Source organism: Procambarus clarkii, chromosome 26 (genome assembly GCF_040958095.1).
Source record: "Procambarus clarkii isolate CNS0578487 chromosome 26, FALCON_Pclarkii_2.0, whole genome shotgun sequence".
Taxonomy (NCBI): Eukaryota; Metazoa; Arthropoda; class Malacostraca; order Decapoda; family Cambaridae; genus Procambarus; species Procambarus clarkii.
In genome coordinates this window covers 19,551,902-19,567,974 of record NC_091175.1, presented here as the reverse complement: position 1 = coordinate 19,567,974, position 16,073 = coordinate 19,551,902, and the positions used below count along the sequence as shown (strand labels likewise).

The 16,073-nt window shown below is 51.0% G+C and overlaps 1 protein-coding gene across 1 annotated transcript; it reads left to right on the top strand.

Moving 5' to 3' along the window:
• The first annotated feature begins 2,622 nt into the window (after positions 1-2,622).
• LOC123756663 (titin) lies at positions 2,623-13,566 on the top strand. Its single transcript, XM_069331520.1, has 2 exons — positions 2,623-10,230; positions 13,480-13,566. The coding sequence occupies exons 1-2, from the start codon at positions 5,608-5,610 to the stop codon at positions 13,564-13,566; spliced, it is 4,710 nt and encodes a 1,569-aa protein (XP_069187621.1). The 5' UTR covers positions 2,623-5,607.
• The last annotated feature ends 2,507 nt before the right edge of the window (positions 13,567-16,073 follow it).

The window sequence follows — 16,073 nt, the reverse complement described above, 5'->3', positions numbered from 1 at the left end:
GCTCCGGATGGAGGAAGACCCTCCCAGCGAGTGAGGACGCCGCCACCAGGCGAGGTGGAGTATGGACCCGCCCAAAACGGGGGAGTCCACTCTCACTGTATGTAGAGAACAGATAGAGGTTTGAGGCAAGCATATTGTGTGGTTATTTTTGTTTATGTGTTAATGGGGGAACATTTTATTGGAACGTCGATGGGTTGCAGGTTTGTCTTTGGGGAAGAAGTTGCTGAGAACTTCGAAGCCAGCAGAGGAAGTAGCTGATGAGACTCCAAGGTAGTGAAGCAGAGGACCTCGAGCTGTGAGGAGAAGCAGCAGTGAAGAGGAGTGTCACGTGCTTCTGTAGAGGTGGTGTAGCAGCCAAGAGAGCTGTGGAAGAACCTAACAGAAGGGTGAAGCACCGTAGTTACACAAGGAAACTTCATGATAGCAGCCGGGAGGAGCTGCAGAGGATCCTGGTAGTGAAGCCCGGAAGAACCTAAGGATATTAGGGTTGTGAACTTCCAGAGGTGGAAGGGGAAGTTCTGGTGGATTACTAGTAGGGAGTTGATAGTGTTTGGTTGTCATTAGCGTGCAAGACGCAGTGAGAGGTGAGTGACTGTTGGCATTCTTATGTCAAGGAATTTTTTATACTGAAGTATCAATGAACATTTATACTGGTATATGTTATCGCATTCAAATGCTGGTTTTCTATATATATATGTTATCTTGCTGATGGTGCAACAGTGTGTAGGTTTGACCAACTTGAGGAAGTTAATAGTATCAGGTGGTGAACCAGGAGGTAGGATACCACTTGATAAGCTGATAATAGAGTTCTGATGGTATTGGAGTGCAACCTGATTGTGATATTATAGAGTATAGGATTCATTATTATTATATGTGTGTATGTATCGTGTATGTGCTTTGTTCAGTAAATGTGTCACAATTTGCTGGTGTTTGCCCTTGTCCTAGTGAGGCTTCCCAGGAGGTAGTAAAGAAGGAGAGAGAGAGAGAGAAAGAACCATGAACCACTGCTGTGGACAGGGTAGGAGGTAATACTAGTAAGTCATAGGGGGATTGAGGAGATCATATCTCATAAGGAGAGAGTGGGGAGTCACAGCGGCTCGAGTGGGTGTGTGCACGTGACGACGAGGCTAAGTGTTGGAGCCGCATCCCCTGAACGTGTGACGTTGAGCCCCTCTCCAAGAGCCAGAAGCGCCAAGGGTGATCTCCTAGTATAAGCACTCTGCCGAGTTGTGGGTTGGGTTGTCCATAGAGAAGGATCAACGACGACAACACCAACCAACCCACAGTCTATATAATAACACACACACACACACACACACACACACACACACACACACACACACACACACACACACACACACACACACCTACACACACACACACACACACACACCTACACACACACACACACACACACCTACACACACACATCTACACACACACACACACACCTACACACACACACACACACCTACACACACACATCTACACACACACATCTACACACACACACACACACACACACACACACACACACACACACACACACACACACACACACACACACACACGACAAAGAATAAAAACATCTTACACGCATGAAAACACACCCAAACTGAGCTAAATCGAGCCACAAATAAAATATACAAATGAACTTAAGGAACAAGTCTGAGTAACTAGCAAGCATAAATTGTGGTGAAAACTCGTGTGTCTTCAGAAGTTCACAATCTTCAGAAGTTCACAATCTTCCAGACGTTTACAGTCTTTCAGAAGTTCACATATTGACACATAAGACTGTGTTGCTATCAATTTGGAGAAACGATTCGTAAATAAATTCTCACGAAAAACATTGCAGTCGAAGTTGATAAGATGTTTGACTTAGTGATAATGTTGTGGAGAGGTTCCCTGTTGTGAGCTGTGAGAGCTGGGAGCAGCTGTGAGAGCTGGGGACAGCTGTGAGAGCTGGGGACAGCTGTGAGAGCTGGGGACAGCTGTGAGAGCTGGGGACAGCTGTGAGAGCTGGGAGCAGCTGTGAGAGCTGGGGACAGCTGTGAGAGCTGGGGACAGCTGTGAGAGCTGGGAGCAGCTGTGAGAGCTGGGGACAGCTGTGAGAGCTGGGGACAGCTGTGAGAGCTGGGGACAGCTGTGAGAGCTGGGGACAGCTGTGAGAGCTGGGGACAGCTGTGAGAGCTGAGGACAGCTGTGAGAGCTGGGGACAGCTGTGAGAGCTGGGGACAGCTGTGAGAGCTGGGGACAGGAGGAGCAGCTGTGAGAGCTGGGGACAGCTGTGAGAGCTGGGGACAGGAGGGGCAGCTGTGAGAGCTGGGAACAGCTGTGAGAGCTGGGAACAGCTGCGAGAGCTGGGGACAGCTGGGGACAGCTGTGAGAGCTGGGGACATGAGGAGCAGCTGTGAGAGCTGGGGACAGGAGGGGGGGCAGCTCTGTGTGTGTGTTTGTGCATGTGTGCGTGCGAGAGAGAGAGAGAGAGAGAGAGAGAGAGAGAGAGAGAGAGAGAGAGAGAGAGAGAGAGAGAGAGAGAGAGAGAGAGGAGAGAGAGAGAGAGAGAGAGAGAGCGAGCGTGTGTGTGTGGTGGGGATCGATGTGCGCGCGTCGCGGCCAGCGAGAGTTGTAGTGGTGGTGGTGGAGGCAGTGATGGTGTCTCCCCTGGTGGCCCTCCTTTCCTGGCACCTACAGTGCCGCCGCGGACCTCGTCTCTGTGTGTGTGTGTGTGTGTGTGCGCGCACCTTCCGCCGCCAGCTTAGGCCTACTGACATTTTCCTTGGCCCCTCTCCTAGGCCTCCTGCGAGTAGGCAGGCTTGTGTACGTGGGCCGGTCCAAAGGGTACTCTCTCATCACAGCTTGTGCAAGTGTCGGAGATTTGTGAAAAGTGAAGTGAAAAGTCGAGGTGAAATTTCTGCGGTGGTCCAATAGGTTCTCGACTGCTATTGTCTCTTTCATACCGAAGGAGAAGAAAATTTAATCAAACTGCTACAAATACATTGAATATTTAGACACGAGTGTGTGTGTGAGTGTGTGTGCGTGTGTGTATGTATGTATGTGTGTGTGTGATGCTGTTTAGCCAGTGAAATGGGCCGCTGGTACTACGGATCCCAGGAGCGGAAGCTGACAGCTTGATATACTTCCAGTACCGGGCACAAGGTAGCTGCCTGGCAGTGCGCACCGCAGGCAGCGTCCCTCCCCTCTACGGCGGCAGCAACAGCTACTACTACTACGGAGCAGTCAACTTGGCACCATTCGGCACCCCAGTACCAATACCACTCGAATTCTTCGGTGACATCACTAGAGAGAGGGCCACTACCATCTATCGCTCGCGGCGGACATTAGAGTGAAGCCTCCGCCTTCAGCATCTATCGTAGCCCCCCGCAGAGAGGCGCTCTACCAGATGGCTACCATCACCCTGGCGCGAATTTACCGCGTAACCTCGCTGCTGTCTCCACCTTATTCCTCTCTGTCACCAGTACGAAAGGCACCAGCATCATTACATGATGTTGAACCCTACGACAGACGATGGAATTAGACAGTCAACAGCTGCATCACTCTCCTCTCTACTTTGCTACTGTTGCTACTGTTGCTGGCGGCGGTGGTGGTGGTGGTGGTGGTGGGCCGGTGTGTGTGTGTGGAGGACCTGCAAACCTCAGCAAGGAAGTCAACCACAGGGACGCGTGTCCATACACAGTCCTCATCAATGATGGATCCGAGCCGCTTCGGGAAGTGAAGATGCTGGTAGCGTGAGATCAAAGATCAATGTGCCTTCACGACGCCGTGCTGGTGGTCTGACCCGTGGTTGACAACGGGGCTTAGTTGATGTGACCCGGTTGATGGTCGTGTGGTGCACCAGTCATCACATTGATGGGTTGACATCATCAACCCATCTTGAGACTTAAACAACAACACATTTAAACTCTTATACAAAATAGCACATTTACAGTAGGTTTTTGATACTGGAATGAGACGTAAAGGGTTAACACAGTAATATATTACGAAGTAATTATTGGTGTCTGTTTTGTATGGCCATTTTCTACGTTTTTAGTTGTTAGTGAAGAGAGGGATAGAGGGTTAAGACCCTTGTTGATGCAGCGTATATATATATATATATACAGTTTATATATATATATATATATATATGTGTTTGTGTATGTGTGTTGACAACGACGAAGAAGGTACTGAGGAAGATGTCACATATCAGTTGTCTACAACCCCAAGTGTGCTCACATCCTTCAGTCATCCCCGCTCAATACTGATGACTAGTTATAAGGCTGAACGAGCTTATTAAGAAGTATTTAGATGTGGTTACGAGTGACTTAGAACGAGTCACTTCCTCGCCACTCTGCTTGCCCGTCTCTCTCTCCGTCTTAAAGAAGACATTTGTAATATTTAGACAATCTTTTTCTCGTCTTGTTTTTCTTTAAATTGTGTTGTTGTTGTTGTTGTTGTTGTTGTTCGTCGGGTCGTCATTAATCTAAAAGTTTGATTTGATGGTATTAAGAAAGTTGTGTTTTTTGATAGTAAATGTGGTTAAGTGTTTATTTAAGTAGCTGTGGTCGTTTTGTACTTTACAAGTAAATGTGGTTTGTAAAACATTGTAACTGCATTCAGTAAGTGTTTCAGTGGTTTCCATTTTGTAATTACGGAGGGGGTGTGTCCTGTATCCCCCCCCCCATACTCGCTCATCAAGTGTGTTCATAACGTATGTAAGGTGACCCAATACTTAACTTTCAAGGCGCGGCTCCTTACTATCACTTTACACACAATACAGCCAAGCTTAGGCCAAGGTTGTGGTCTCCTGGTGCTCACCCTCTTTGGCTCAGTTGTTCTAAGTCATTAAGGGCGCTCTGTGTTCAAGGGCTCTCGGGGTTCGAGGTTTTTCGCTCTCTCGCCTCGACTAGATTCGTGTGGCTGGCTCAAAGCTCCTCCTGATCAGCAAGTCCTAAGTTTCAGTAGTATCTAAGTTATACCTATTTTCGTTTTGGGTGTAGAGTGGTGTTCGTCCCAGAGGCTGTACCCCCACTGGGAAGCTGTACCCCCACTGGGAAGCTATACCCCCACTGGGAGGCTGTACCCCCACTGGGAGAGGCTGTACCCCCACTGGGAAGCTGTACTCCCACTGGGAGGCTGTACCCCCACTGGGAGAGGCTGTACCCCCACTGGGAAGCTGTACTCCCACTGGGAGAGGCTGTACCCCAACTGGGAGAGGCTGTACCCCCATTGGGAAGCTGTACCCCCACTGGGAAGCTGTACCCCCACTGGGAGGCGCTGGTCGCCAGTCTGTGAGACAGGTGATGGTGCTATAATGACATAACAGGTCACTTGCAAATCGTTACTTTCCCATTAGTTCAAAGGTAGTTGATTAATTGACGAAATATAGGAGAGGGCGCGGGTTTGGGCGTCCTCTTTGTGAGTGGCTCGCTTTCTTTAAAGGTAGTTAGGATTTCTGGTCATTGTTAAACAGTAGGCTGTAAGACCGGTTGAAGGATAATTGTTAAAGTTGCTTTTGAGCGCGTGGGTGTAGGCCTAGCCTCCCAAGGGCGTGGGTGTAGGCCTAGCCTCCCAAGGGCGTGGGTGTAGGCCTAGCCTCCCAAGGGCGTGATGAGCCAGCCGCCCACTCAGGCGCCCCGTCGGGCCCCCCCGAGGGTGTTCCGGCGACAAAATAGCTTCGCCGGCTTCCCCAGCGCCACTCTGAGCATTTTTAACAACAATGCCGCTAACAGCAACAACAACAATAACAACAACGGGAGGAACGCCAAGGCTGGAGTGCCACCCTCCACCACCGCAGCAAATGGAACGTCTGCGGGTGTGCCAGCTACCACGGCACAAACGGTGCCTACATCCGGGGCGCCCACCACATGGGCAACCACGTGTGTGGCCGGGGGATTGACAGCGCCCCCTACATCGGCGCACGCGTCGTTGCCGGTCTACCAGCCGCCACCAGCCGCCAGTAGACCCGTGTCTGGCTTCTACTCCCTTCCAAGACACAACCGTCCGGGCCACTTGAGTCGCGCCCTCGGCGTCGGCTTCCACCTGTTGGCCAGAACGTCTCCAGCGGGAGCCTCGGGCCCTACGGCGGCCGAGCAGTTAGGGATCAACTCCCCGGCGCTCCCAAAGGCCCACAGACGGAACCTGAGCGATGGCAACACGGGAGAGGCAGCATCCGCCCCGCCCATAACACTCGGCTCCTTGTCCCGGAGTAAAGGTAGCTCGAAGGAGGCGACGCCGCAGGTTACCTCCAGCGGGGATCTTAAGCTGAAGTCAAGTAAACGGAGTGGCAGAGACGGGGAGCTTAAATCCCGCCGGAGGGAGCAAGACTACCAGTCACTGCCACGCCGCTCCTCCAAGGACCAGACGGCTAAAAGGGCCCCTAAGGATGGGGATTCGAAGAGCCAAAGTTCCGCGAAACGACAGGACACCGAACCGAAGTTCCGGTCACTGCCCAGGAGGCACGAGGGGGAGGCCAGGTACCAGGCCGTGAGCAGAAAAAGCGAGGGAGACCCGAAGTACCAGTCGCTGCCGAAGCGGCACAGCACAGAGCCCAGGTATCAAACGTTGCCAAAGCGGCGTGACGGAGAGTCGTCATGCGGGCATCATCCCTCGTCGCCCAAGAGACGGAGCACAGAGGCTGGCCACCAGTCGTCATCGCCCAAGAGACGCGATGTCGGACCAGGAGCACTTTCCTCTTCCCCCAAGAGGCGAGATATCGGGCCAAGCCACCTTCCGGGCTCCCCCAAGAGGCGGGAAACAGAGCCCGGAGCTCACCAGTCTCTCTCCCCCAAGAGGAGCGGCGCCGACCCCAAGTACCAACCTCTGCTACCCAAAAAGTACGACATGGATCCCAAATACGATACGCTGCCTCCGAAGAAGCCAGAGGTGGACCTCAAGTACCAAACTGTCCCTCAGAAGAGGCACGATCCGGACTCGAGATACCAGAGCGTGCCTCCGAAGATCTACGACATCGATCCCAAATACCAAGCACTGCCTCCCGAGAGACAGGAGATCGACCTTCGGTACTACCCTCTGCCACCTCCCAAGTACGAGATGGAGCCGAAGTACCAAACAATACCACCTAAGAGACGGGACATGGATCAGAGATATCCCACGGTGCCGCCCAAGAGGTTTGGTATCGACTTGAAATATCAGCCATTACCTCCACCTAAAAGATACGATATCGGGCCCAGATACCAAACCATACCGCCTAAAAGACACGATATTGACCACAGGTATCATTATATTCCCCCTCCGAGGCCAGATATCGAACCCAGGCATCAACAATTCCCACCAAGACGACTTGATATCGATCCGAAATACCAGCAACTTCCTCCTAGGAGACCCGATATCGAGCCCAAATATCAGCAACTTCCTCCTAGGAGACCTGATATCGAGCCCAAATATCAGCAACTTCCTCCTAGGAGACCTGATATTGAGCCCAAATACCAGCAGCTTCCTCCTAGGAGACCTGATATCGAGCCCAAATATCAGCAACTTCCTCCTAGGAGACCCGATATTGAGCCCAAATATCAGCAACTTCCTCCAAGGAGACCCGATATTGAGCCCAAATATCAACAACTCCCACCCAGAAGACCTGATATTGAGCCCCGGTACCAGCAACCACCAACTAGACCCGATATTGAGCCCAAATACCAGCCCTTGCCTCCAAGACCCGATATTGAGCCCAAATACACACAGCTGCCACCACGACGCCTAGAAGTTGACCCAAGATATCAACCATTGCCACCAAGGCCCGATATCGAACCCAGATATCAGTCTCTACCACCCAGACCCGATGTGGAACCCAAATATCAGCCGTTGCCCCCAAGGCCCGATATTGAGCCCAGATACCAACCACTTCTCCCCAGACCTGATATAGAACCAGGGTTTCAACCAATGCAACCAAGGCCCGACATCGAACCCAAGTACCAGCAGTTGCCACCAAGGCACCCCAACGGGGAACCCAAATACCAACAGCTGCCCCCTAGACACCCCAACGGCGAGCCCAAATACCAACAGCTGCCTCCAAGACACCCCAATGGCGAGCCCAAATACCAGCAGCTGCCCCCTAGACACGCCAACGGCGAACCCAAATACCAACAGCTGCCCCCAAGACACCCCAACGGCGAGCCCAAGTACCAGCAGCTGCCCCCTAGACACGCCAACGGCGAACCCAAATACCAACAGCTACCGCCAAGACATCCCAACGAAGAGTCTAAGTACCAACCATTCCCACAAGACAGTGATGTAAAGTACCAAGGCCTTCCGCCAAGGAGGCCCGATATTGAGCCCAAATACCAGCCACTACCTCCAAGACGACCAGAAGGAGAGGCGAAGTACCAGCCCTTACCACCTAGACGACTTGAGATCGAACCTAAATACCAACCCTTGCCCCCGAGACGGCCAGAGGATGCCAAGTACCAACCACTACCTCCTAGAAGAGCAGATGGAGAGGGAAAGTACCAGGTACTACCATCTAGGGTGGCTGATTACGAGTTCCATCCCATTCCCATTAAGTTGGAATCAGAGCCCGTGTTCCAGCCTCTGTCTCATATGTTCGATTACGAGTTTAAGCCCATTCCGACGATAAAGCCCAACTACGAGCATGTCTACCCGACGATACCCTTGAGGAAGCCAGATGGGGAAAGCCAGCCAGTACCGCCGGTGAGTGGGGATATCCAGGGAATACCGAATCAGCCCAAAGTACAATCCCTTCCCCCAAGAACTCATGCAAGCGATGTCGCCTTCCAAGCAGCACCTCCGCTACCCCTCGCCACAGACCAGGCGCCACCCCCGAAGGCGTACCAGAGCGAGCAGGTGTATCAGTCAGTTGCTTCTAAGGTTACCAGTAACGTACCTCTATACGAGCTCATCTCTGCCAAAGCACCAGGCACTGAGCCCATTCCAGCGAAGGTCCCAGGAGTTATACCTTTATATGAAGGCATTCCTCCGAAGATCAAGATGCCTGACCCGCTGATATTTCAAACTATCGCTCCGAAAGCAGGTGAAGCCGAGCCTCTTTATGCAACGATGCCTTCTCCCGTGTCTCCTCTCAAGGCTGACGAAGCCGAGCCCTTGTACCAGACGTCGCCTCCCAAGATGAGCGCGATTGAACCTCTCTATCAATCATCTCCGGACGCCCTGGATGCTGATCCAGTCTACCAGGCCGTGACGCCTCAGATGATTCAAGACGTCAAGTGTAACTACCAGTTGTTGCAACAAAGGAAATTGGAGCAGGATGCTAAGGCCTTAGCAGGGCCAAAGAGAACCATCAAGGGAGATAAGTATCACTCGCCCACCAAACGAACCTTCAGAGAGCGAGATGGTGAATCAAAATCTCAATCGTCGTCGAAGAAGGGTTCGAAAGGCGAGCCCAAGTATCAGTCACTTCCTAAGAGGAGAGAGAAGGACAGTGAGGGGAAGTACCAGTCACTGCCACGGCGTGCGGGGCGGCGAGACCCCCCGGCACCCCTCCAGTTCCGCTGGACTCCTGGGGACGACGATGGAATATATTCCAGTCTGGAATACCCTAGTGAGGAAGGGCGGAGTGGAGGCCCTAGCGAGGATGAGATATACTCCAGCCTGACCACTACAGACGATCCAGTGTATCAGAGTGTGAGTGAAGCCTCATACTCCCGGCCTGTGCCGCCTCTCCCAGCACCCCTCAGGTACCGCCGGCGTGTGGACGACGCCCCTCCACCCTTACCCCCACCGCGCCTCACAACAGGACCAGTTGGCCCTCACAATCCTCTAGTCTCGCCCGGAGCCATAGTCGTCCCTCCGGTCCTCCCCATCAGGGCCCCGCGAGTCTCCGCAGCGTCTAGTCAGAGGTTGTCGTACCCTGCGGAGAGCAGCACGAGCCCCAGCCCCAGCCCCGAGAACCTCCTGACGCAGTCAGCGCCGTCGTGGCCACAGCGGCAACACCGTCAGGATAACGAGGAGGTCTATTCCTCTATTCCTTCCTTGATCAGTTCCACGCCAGAATCCCCGCCAGCGACACTCCCTCGAGCGGCGCAAACCGGTCGCGTGGCTCCTTCGGCGTCGTGGAACTCGCTAGGATCCTCCTGCAGATCCTCCTGGGACTCGCTAGGATCCTCGGTAAGATCCGAGAGCAGCAATAACGCCCGTCAGCGCCGCCGGCGAGCGCGCTCCGACCCCCGGATGGACGCCGGGGTGCTCCACCGCCTGGCCTTCACCATATGGCACACCGCCTTACACATCGAGAAAGAGGTCAGGAGCGCCGGCTGACCCCCGACGCCGCCGCCACCTTCCGTGCCCGCATGACCTGACCCCCTGACCCTTGTCCTGCCTGGCGGCGTCCTCCGGTATGCGCATGATCACCCTTCATGTCTTGGTGGCGTCTGTGTCTCGTTACGAGGGGCACCGGCGCCCGCCACCTAATCACAACGTTGCTTTCGACGTTGTTACTACGACGTTGTGGCAACGTTGAAAACGGTGTGGTTGGGTTGTCGTGTGGTTGGGGTGTCCTTCGTCCGTTGGGGCGTCCGTTGCTGCATGTTGTGGTGTTGCTGGCCCTCAGGACGGGTCGACCTGCATGTGTTGATGTTGCAACATACTCCACTGTTCCCTCATACTCCACTGTTCCCTCATACTCCACTGTTCCCTCATACTCCACTGTTCCCTCATTCTGTACTGTTCCCTCATACTGTACTGTTCCCTCATACTGTACTGTTCCCTCATACTCCACTGTTCCCACATATTCCACTGTTCCCACATATTCCACTGTTCCCACATATTCCACTGTCCCCACATATTCCACTGTTCCCCACATACTCCACTGTCCCCACATATTCCACTGTTCCCCCACATACTCCACTGTCCCCACATACTCCACTGTCCCCACATACTCCACTGTCCCCACATATTCCACTGTTCCCCACATACTCCACTGTCCCCACATACTCCACTGTCCCCACATATTCCACTGTCCCCACATACTCCACTGTCCCCACATACTGTACAGCATGTCGCTTTGCTTACTGCATGAGCTACAGCAGCAGAAATGGGCATTTCCAGGACCCAAAAATGTAAATAGGTTAGTGTAGGTTCTGAACAGATGAACTCCCGAGCGAGTATTTCCAAACCAGCTTTCTCTATGTACTGTGGTAATACAGTGCGCTGTAGATATTAGCCATTACAACTATATAGCACTGGGAAGGGGTCAGGATAAGGATTTGGGATGGGACGGGGAGGGAAAGGAATGGTGCCCAACCACTTGGTGGACGGTCGGGGGATTGAACGCCGACCTGCATGAAGCGAGACCGTCGCTCTACCGTCTAGTCCCAAGTGGTTGGGCAAGAAGATGGAGAAGTGAAGATGTTTTGGTCTATCTTGGACGGTTATCAAGTCGCCTCTCTAGTAATCTCTCTTATTTCGTTTACCTTTTATTAATGACCATTCTAAGACAACTTGCACCTTGCATCAGGTGTCCCTTATATCAAGGTGGTTTTTGTTTAGAGGTGGACGCCTGTGATTAGTTATTGTGTTTGATGGTAATTAAGTTGGGGGTGATGAAGCTGAGTGGTGCTCGTGGTGGGGAGACTGGCGGGGTGTGTTACATGTACACTATGGTCATCACTTTATATTTCCTCCCTTTGCACGCACACACACACACTCACACACACGCACACACTCACACACACGCACACGCACACACACACGCACACACACACGCACACGCACATGCCGCCAGTAGGCTCAAGAATCTGTACACCAGTTGATTGACGGTTGAGAGGCGGGACCAAAGAGCCGAGGCTCAACCCCCGCTAGCACAACTAGGTGAGTATACACCAGCACGCAGGAAAAACTACAGTTTACCACCCCCCCCCCCCCCGTCCTCTCTAGGCTCCCCCACCCCCTCCCCCCAACTTCCTTCAATGGTGGCGTTTGATAATCTGAAAATAGTTGTCATTTCTCAAACCCCCCCCCCCCCGCTCTCTCTCTCCGTCTAGCTTCCCTCCCTCACCCTCCCCTCCCTCACCTTCCCCTCCCTCACCTTCCCCTCCCTCACCTTCCCCTCCCTCACTCCCTCACTCTCCCCTCCCTCCCTCTCCCCTCCCTCACTCTCCCCTCCCTCACTCCCTCCCGTGTATTGACCCTGTACTGCCCCGTAGTTCCTTGATTAGGGATTCTCTTGTTGTTTTGAAGCTGTGTATCTTGTCATTGACTCGTATTTCTTGGAAAAATTGTTCTTTGCCGTCTCTCTCTCTCTCTCTCTCTCTCTCTCTCTCTCTCTCTCTCTCTCTCTCTCTCTCTCTCTCTCTCTCTCTCTCTCTCTCTCTCTCTCTCTCTCTCCTCTCTCTCTCTCTCTCTCTCCTCTCTGTCTCTCTCTCTCTCTCTCTCTCTCTCTCTCTCTCTCTCTCTCTCTCTCTCTCTCTCTCTCTCTCTCTCTCTCTCCTCTCTCTCTCTCCTCTCTCTCTCTCTCTCTCTCCTCTCTCTCTCTCTCTCTCTCTCTCTCTCTCTCTCTCTCTCTCTCTCTCTCTCTCTCTCTCTCTCTCTCTCTCTCTCTCTCTCTCTCTCTCTCTCGTTCGTCCAGTTGAATGAGACAGTTTCCGGGGTCATCGTAACTGTAGGTCTAAGAAATGTTTAATATTCGTTTCGTCTTAGAATAGTTATTAGTTAATATCCACAAGCTTCTTCCATTCATTCACCCCCCCCCCCTTTTGCCATTGCCCAGACACGCAGGAATGCGCACTCGAGCACACGCATGCTTAAACGAACGCGCACCCAACACGAACGCACATCTAACACGTGTTGACGAGAATATAAGTTAGTAACGTACCCCCTTTCAACCAGTGTGCCCTTGAACCCCATTTTCTATTTCAATATTTTATAAATATTTTTTTATTTTCATGTGTTATGCTGGCAAATTGTGAGCCATTGTTGTTTATTGTTATTAAGACTGGTTTTTGTTATCATTATTGTATCTTCATTGTCTTGTTTGTGTTGTCTTTGATGTATTGGCTACGATAATGTGATTTATGATTTATTCTTTATGGCTGCTTTCTTATCTAATCAAGACCAATTTTGTCTTAGGGTTCTTGTCATGTTTGTTCTACATAACAGATTAAGAAGAAATATTACTCTACCCCTGATCATTACTTATAGGGAGATCCTGTATTTTCCCTTCTCAAACTACCTTAAAAAGAGGGGGATTTAATAGATTATAAATTGGATTTACCTTCCCCTTAGCAACACCTCCAACAGAGGTGATTTAATTGATTAAAAAGTGGTGTTTACGTTTCTAACACCTAAGAGGGGATTTCTTTGTTTGTATACACAATTAAATCGCCAACAGAGGTGATTTAACTGATTAAAAATTTTTGTTTACATTACTAACACCTCAGAGGGGATTTTTTTTAGGTCTCAGTCAGAAAATTAGGTCTCCTTATCTGCCTCAACCAGATAAGCAACAGAGGGGATTTAAGTCACTAATGTCTGTATTTGTCATCTCCACAGAACAACAATGAGGGGTTGGCGTCACAGAAGCAGCCTACCGTAAGTAGCAGAAATGTAAGTATAATGACGGCTGTATTTTGTGTGTGAGGGGGATGGGAAGGGGGGGGGGGGTGATGTTAAGTGAGGGAGAGTGGAATAGGTGGGAGGTGGAAAGGGTTTGATAGCACTCGCTATAACATGGATCCTAGATACACACAGAAATCACAATAGCATGATGCATCAAATGAACAAATCCACAAGGGACCATGTCGTAGCTCAGTCGATAAAGGCAGCGTTTGGGATGATTTCGGACGTAGGTTCGAATCCTCGTCACGGCCCTTGTGGATGGACCCTAGACTCACCGACCCTGCAACTTGTGAAACTGGATCAGTTCTATTCAACTCGGACACTCCATTATAATTACTCCATATATTTACAAGAAAGTGTACAAGAAAATCAGATGGGCATGGAATCGACCAGGCTATTTTAGGCCTGGTCGAGGACCGGGCCGTGGGGACGCTTAGCCCCGAAATCATCTCAAGATAGATCTCAAGGTATGAACTCTCGTCTTAGAAACGGTCACGGGCCCAAGTGCGGTCTTTGCCAGCGCAATTACGTGAGTGTAATAAGGTGAGTACACACACACACACACACACACACACACATACACACACACACACACACACACACACACACACACACACACACACACACACACACACACACACACACACACACACACAGGAAAGTTACGAGGAAAGGCTGCGGAAAGTGCACCTTACGACCCTGGAGGACAGAAGAGTGAGGGGAGACATGATCATAACCTACAAAATCCGCAGGGGAATCGACCGGGTAAACAAGGATGAACTATTCAACACTGGTGGGACGCGAACAAGGGGACACAGGTGGAAACTGAGTACCCACATGAGCCACAGGGACATTAGAAGGAACTTTTTCAGTGTCAGAGTAGTTAACGGTTGGAATGCATTAGGCAGTGATGTGGTGGAGGCTGACTCCATACACAGTTTCAAATGTAGATATGATAGAGCCCAGTAGGCTCAGGAATCTGTACACCAGTTGATTGACAGTTGAGAGGCGGGACCAAAGAGCCAGAGCTCAACCCCCGCAAGCACAACTAGGTGAATACAAATAGGTGAGTACACACACACACACACACACACACACACTCACACATTATTTTTAGGTACTTTTTCCTCCCCTGAGTACATTTAATCAGGCGTGTTTGCAAGGAGTACATTTCTAGAGTGTTACGCTCTCTTCAGGAGCGCTCTCTTCAGGAGCGCTCTCTTCTGGAGCGCTCTCTTCAGGAGCGCTCTCTTTAGGAGCGCTCTCTTCTGGAGCGCTCTCTTCAGGAGCGCTCTCTTTAGGAGCGCTCTCTTTAGGAGCGCTCTCTTCAGGAGCGCTCTCTTTAGGAACGTTCTCTTCAGGAGCGCTCTCTTTAGGAACGCTCTCTTTAGGAGCGTTCTCTTTAGCAGCGCTCTCTTCAGGAGCGCCCTACAGGAACACTCCTCCTGTAGGGTATGAGCACACACGTAACGGGAGCTCTCTTCAGGGGGCAGCTCTCATCTGGAGCACGATGTGCCCGAGCGCTCTATAGAAGTGCTCTGTAGGAGCGCTCTCGACAGTGACTCTCTCTCTCAGGAGAGCCCTCTGTGCGAGCGATGTCTTCATGAACACGCTCTTTAAGAGAGCTCTCTTTAGGATTGCTCTCTGCGATAGTTTTGCGCTACAAGAGCTCTTTACTCTAAAGATTTCTTATTAGTCAGTTCATTCCCACAATGCATCTTAATTTGGAGGGTATTGACAGCAACGTCTAATTCACGTTGCTTTAAGGTATATAAATGCGTTTCAATATGTACGTATGATCTTCGGCCTTCATAGCGAGACCGTTCTGTCGATTTTCACTACGTTAAATATACAACGGTTTAGCCTAACCAAACCTGGCAAAAGCTATTAGACTCACATCACCTTCTGACTCTGAAATTCATTAGTAAATCGTTCATTCACTGACTCTGAAATTCATCGCTGAAATTCAGAGCCAGATTGATTAGACTCTGAAGCGTCAGTATTCTTGTGGTTTTTAGTTTCCCTAAATCACCGCAATTTTTACGCTTGGGTCGATTGCGTAAGAAACGTAGTCCATTCAGTAGGAGGATAGGTTGATCGACGGTTCGTCTAGGTTCGTTCGTTTTTGGTTAGGTTAGGTTAGGTTAGGTTAGGTTAGGTGAGGTGAGGAGCTCGTCTTGGTTAGGTTAGGTTAGGTTAGGTGAGGTGAGGTTAGGCTCGTCTTGGTTAGAATAGGTTACGCACAAGGGGTTCAGATAAGAAGCGTCAGACTGCTTCTGACTACTGTTAGAAGGATTAGAGCTCTCCCTTCCCCTGAACATGATCCGGCAAATTGGTTTACAACCACGTCCCCTAGTTACTGCTGGGTGATCTAGGGCGAATAGTTGAGGACTGGTGCCCAGTCAATCCTCCCTGTCCAGGAATCGCACCCGGCTCGCATCAGAGGCGAGCTGTCTACTATATCTTTTCCAAAACAATTTTGCCCAGTATAACTTTCCAGTTGAATCATTCCTGATTTATTATATTTT

Coding starts and splice junctions, on each gene's coding strand:
- LOC123756663 (XM_069331520.1), top strand. CDS start 5,608: ATGAGCCAGCCGCCCACTCAGGCGCCCCGTCGGGCCCCCCCGAGGGTG. Junction 10,231..13,479: donor CCTTACACATCGAGAAAGAG/GTCAGGAGCGCC, acceptor TCATCTCCACAG/AACAACAATGAGGGGTTGGC.